This window comes from Mya arenaria, chromosome 6 (assembly GCF_026914265.1).
Source record: "Mya arenaria isolate MELC-2E11 chromosome 6, ASM2691426v1".
In the NCBI taxonomy this organism is placed as follows: Eukaryota; Metazoa; Mollusca; class Bivalvia; order Myida; family Myidae; genus Mya; species Mya arenaria.
The window spans coordinates 83,153,091-83,158,518 of NC_069127.1; the positions used below are offsets into that span (position 1 = coordinate 83,153,091).

General features: G+C 34.9%; 1 protein-coding gene across 1 annotated transcript; it reads left to right on the forward strand.

Moving 5' to 3' along the window:
* On the forward strand, positions 1 to 4,680 carry LOC128238106 (uncharacterized). Its single transcript, XM_052953679.1, has 3 exons — positions 1 to 27; positions 1,428 to 4,440; positions 4,622 to 4,680. Exons 1-3 carry the CDS (start codon positions 22 to 24, stop codon positions 4,678 to 4,680), a joined length of 3,078 nt encoding a protein of 1,025 aa, XP_052809639.1. The 5' UTR covers positions 1 to 21.
* Positions 4,681 to 5,428: the final 748 nt, after the last annotated feature.

A 5,428-nucleotide genomic window follows, 5' to 3' on the forward strand; every position in this document is an offset into this window, starting at 1 on the left:
GGAAACAAAACCACCTCCAAAATGAAGGTTGGTTCATTTATGTTATTTTGAAACATAGCTAAGTATTTGACATAATGCTTTATGTTTGATATCATTTTACTATATAACTGTTAAATCGCCGGTTTGCAAAAAAGATGATTGTTTCATTATTGTACTTATTAAGGGTTATTTCGCGGTCCATTTCTATTTTCACTGTTTTCGAATATCATTGTTAACACTTTTATGGCAATAATGAAAATACTGTCAGAATGTGTAAATAAAAACATTATCCGTTTCAACAAATCAATCGTGTCTTTATTCAATTGTATAATTAATGTTTTTTTGAAGAACTATAGGAACTATAATTCCTATACATTTATATTGATTGACGATACACTTTCCAAAGTCCGATTATTTATTTTCATATATTGTACTATAAATGGCGGTTGTTTCTTAATTATAAATATTTCAAAAAAAGACTTTAAAATGGTATATACTATAATCAAATTTTACAATAATACTATAACAAAAGATAAACGAAGTATATACACGTGCTAGCCTAATCAAAGCATACAGGCATCAGTATAAGAATAACCTCTTGCTAGAATGTCTAAAGAGTCCAAAAGGTCAAATAATCAGATAATGTGTTAAATAGAACGGCCTCACTCAAAAAAAGAAGGAAAAGATCTAACATAAATAGTTATTTTAATGTGAATATAAATAGCTGTCAAATAAATAGTTTAAGTGTGTACTGAATATTTAATGTCTACCTAGTGGAATTCGTTCCTTATGCGTGATTGGCTAGTCGATGTAATCATGTGATATTACAAAGTTAGGTATATAGCTTAATTATTCCTTGTATTCATCGTAGCACAGTGGATACAACACTTAACTGCAATTTTAGCGACACAGGCTCGAACCTGGTCTACGACTCGATTTTTTACATTTTGGTATTTTTTTACAATTGTGATATCAAAGAGTAAAATATTTTATTAAATAATTGTCCTGAGATTCGTTACAGAAAAAACTTTTTTTGGTGCCAATCTGGTGTACAGTCCCTTTAGTTGCGTATACCAAATAAGTTAGGGTTCATTTTGGCGTTGAACAGAAAATGGTGATAGCTTACTCTGCCTGCGGCCTCGCTTCGGTCAACTATTATGAAATCCAAATAGAGTACTGACACTGCAAATTAAATGTACACAACCAAAAATTATTATTTAGTCGAATTTATCAGTTCTCAGTGAGATATATCTAGATACATAGAAGTAAACCTGTATAACCTTTTGCTTTGTTTCTATCATTTCAAATTAAGTTTCAAAAGTATACATATCAACCTAACATATATCGAATACTGACCGATATCAATATTAGTTACTAAAAAGATTGTTAGACCTTGAATTTAAAAATAGGTTATTATATATTGTTTAAATGTCGTTCCTTTTATTCAGGATGGTTCTTGTTTGTACTGCCCTACAATTGCGAGAGTAATGTCGTTCGATCAAGTCAAGCAAGGGCACCATATCGTTCTTAGTGGAAACAGATTGTACAAAAACAAATCTGACAGGCGAAAGTCCGCTTACAAGCATCACGCTATTGTTGAAAACAGCGAACCAATTGGACCAAACGATGCTATTTTAACACTGATTCATTACTATGGCAGTGATTTTTCAAGCAAACTTAAACTTAGACGTTCACGTGAAATGGTAAATTTAAGGAACGATGATATACACATTGTACATCACAGTTACACGATGACAGATACCTCAAAGCTTGATGATCTGACGAATAATGATAGCTCCGTGGGTGTTAGTTTGACGAAGACAGACAGCTCCAAGCATGAGAATCCGGCGAAGAAAGATAACCCCGAGGATGATAGTTTGACGAAGAAAGATGGGTCCGAGGATGATAGTTTGACTAAGACAGGCAACTCCAAGCATGAGAATTCGACGAAGAAAGACAGCTCCGAGGATGATAGTTTGGCGAAGAAAGGCAACTCCGAGGATGATAGGTTGAAACGTGCATATGAAACAGCTTGTCAATTTCTTGAACGGAAATCTGAAGAAGAGAAAAAAAAATACCATCTACTATTTAACAATTGCGAACATTTCTGCAATTATTGCCACGTTTCCACTGAAACATCAATGCAAGTCAATGAAATAATAAACACAATATGTGTTTTCGGAAGTGGTTTCGGACATTTTTGCGCACATAGTTGGAAAATTATTCATCACGTTTCGACATTCTTGTCAAAGCATCGTCCACTTTTGCAAGAGCTATTCAAACGCTCGAATTTAACTTCTACCGTAATAGGATTAGTACCCATTGTATTGAATGTTGTGGTTGCATCAATAGTAACAATACGATACATAATCAAATGGAAAAATGGAGCTTTATGCATTTCATGTTTGAGGCAAAAGATTATAGCTATTTGGCTTTCGGTTATCATGTCGTTCTTAGTTGCTGGTGGTGTCTTTCTGTTGTTTTTGTATGTTGCTTGTCCTCATGGATGGCCTGCGTTGGGAACCAGCTTGGTTTTAGTCGCAACAGCAACAGCTGCAACTGGTATAATGTACTACTTGGTAAAAACATATAAAAAACATGTTCCCAACAAAGTGCCTCGAATGTGCAAAAAACTGACTACTTATGAATTATTGAAAAAAGGAGATGTAATTTCATTCAAATCTTCATTTTTCAGAAGACGATCGTATATGCTTATAGCAGAAAAACCCACTAACTCAGATGTGAAGTGCATTTTTTATCAAGGAATTTACAAACAAACTTTGAACGAAGAAGCAGTCAAACTGGATTTTTCAAAACAGGACGTGAGACTTCACATGTATGACGGTATCGTCACTTACGGTAGAAACGAAGTGGTGGAAAGAGCGAGATGTTTACAACAAGAGTCTGTAAAAGTTTTTAAATCACAATCTGGCGATTTTTGTGACTGGGCCAAACGTAAATTGCCGTCGCTGAATTGCTCAACTGACCAAAAAAACATCAAGTATAAGGGGAAGGTAAATCTTTATTCGTTCAAACAAGAAAATGTTGCAAAGGTTGATGAAACGAGAAACGCAGTTGCATCCATCTTTTTACCGCCAACAAGAGTACGGATATCGGACGATATACATACCGGCAGAAGCATCATAAATTTGGACGGTGAAGATTGTTTGGTTGTATCAAAAACGGAAGGAAGTCTACTGACAGAACTAGAAATCAAATGTTTTTCTTTTTCTAAAGAAGACATCATAACACACAAAATAAATTTGAAAAACAGACTGTTGTTTTCGAAAATGGTTCACCCGGCTTTAAGTGACTTGCCTGAAAACATACGCATCAAAGCCACAGAAATCTCTTCAAATCACTCTCCAAGGTTTAAGAGTCTTTCAGATCTGATACGTGACAAAAATAGACGTATCTATGAAAAATGTCCAAAGGGTACTTTGATTGAGTCAAAAACCGACACATATTATGTTTCGTCCGAGATCATTGAAAAAGACGGGGCCGATGTACAAATGTATGAACTATCTAAAACACAAAATGGGATTGGATGTGAGCTTAAAAAAGTACGCGTTGACATGGCCAATATGAAAATACATGGACACAGAGATAGCGCCCATGTACATCCACCAGAAGCAGTACTAAAAAGGGTTGAACGATTAAATAATCATCTGATAAATTCCTGGAATCACGATTTGAAAGCCACTATAAGTTGGCTTTGTGACTTACAGATACCTTCTCATTTCAAAGTCAATGCTACGGAGTATACAATAGTGCCGTATTTTAGGACAACTAAAAAGTTTCAACCTGATATTTCGCCTGCACTTCTCTCTCAGAAAACTCCTAAAAGGGCAGAGGAATTAAAAGTTGGCATGATAATCTGCTTTAAAAATCACCTCTGCAAACACTTTGGCATATTGGTACATTCAAAATTTGCGAAGAACAATTCCGTTCAGATAACGGTACTATACAAATCAAACAAACCATTCAGAGATCTTCAGGAACGCACAATGTGTCGAAAACTACTGAATGTAGGGTATATAGACTGTTTACCCATTTCCGAAGAAAGGATCAACAGTGTGAGGGAATACAAAATGGATACTGAATCAAACGGGGATTTCAAACTCTCAGAGACTGAACTTTGCTGCAAATTTGCCCTCGGCCATTCAGCATTTGATTTAGTTTCATGGAATGTTCACTCAGTACTTGATATTCCTTGCAAATCCATATTATGTTCAAAGGAAAAGCGACGCGTTGGGTTAGTTGAGGAACTACATACCGATGAAACATTGCGAGCACAATGTTTTTGTGGGCGAGTTTTTGAACTTGATTTAAAAACTTTGAAAACTGTAATAATTAGCATTGTCGATCCTGAACAGATAGGAAGCCCTGGTGACAGACACTATTGGACAAAAATGAAATGGATTCTGGAAGCAATGCACACAAAGCAAGTCGGAAAAAAATGTATATGTATAAAATAAAACGTAGAATATCATCCCCTTGACGGAAAAAGTCATGTTTTTATCCTTTCTCGTCAAGTGCATATTCTGCATATTTAAATCAGCTGCACCATTTTGTATTTAGAAATACTTAGCTAAAGGTGTTGAGAACATTTGAGTACAATATTCGGCTCTTGCTTTTACAGTTCGCAACGACGACCAATACGTTGAGGGCTCCGCGGAAAGCTACATCGGGAAGACATAATTCAATTGTTGTTTATTGATGATTTAATACAGTATTGCAATTAATTATGTATTTGCCTTATACAACATGTGCCATTGTTAATTCAATATTTTTATATTCATGTACATGTTCTGTACTATTAAATAATCTTTGCTATTCTCACGCTTCCTATCTATACTAGCGTCTTATACATAGTTAATTACGGTATAACTGCACGGCATGCATCTTTTTCATAGAGAGTTTCATGTTAACATGCATGAATTATCTCTTCATTGTTAAGGTCTTGTTCGTTTTACGGTTAACATTCGAGAAAAAAAACCGTAAAAATATCTTGTATTTCTTTTAACAATGGCATGTTCATTTATATTTTTTAAAGCTTCCATGACGTTTTCTAGTTAAAGTGTTGCCTATTTACCTTTGTCTTAAAACAATCCGTTTTACAATATACTTTAAAGAACAAATAAGCCCACAGAACAGACAACATTGCGGTCAATATCAAAGTAATTTTTAGGTAATGGTACAAAAATGTTCGATTTTAAAGTGTTATCTTTGTTTTCGTCTAAAGACGGACACTGTGTATGCGTACTTAAAGCTGCACATGGGTTATTTTTCTGAATGGACTTAAGATTTCAAAAATGTGATCCAATGAGCACTATGTATGCTTACTTAGAGCTGCATATGTTTTTTCCTTATTTGCATTACTTAGCATGCACACAGTTTGTTGGGCTCTAAATGGGTCTTATGGTTGCCAAATACGGGCTTTATGGCC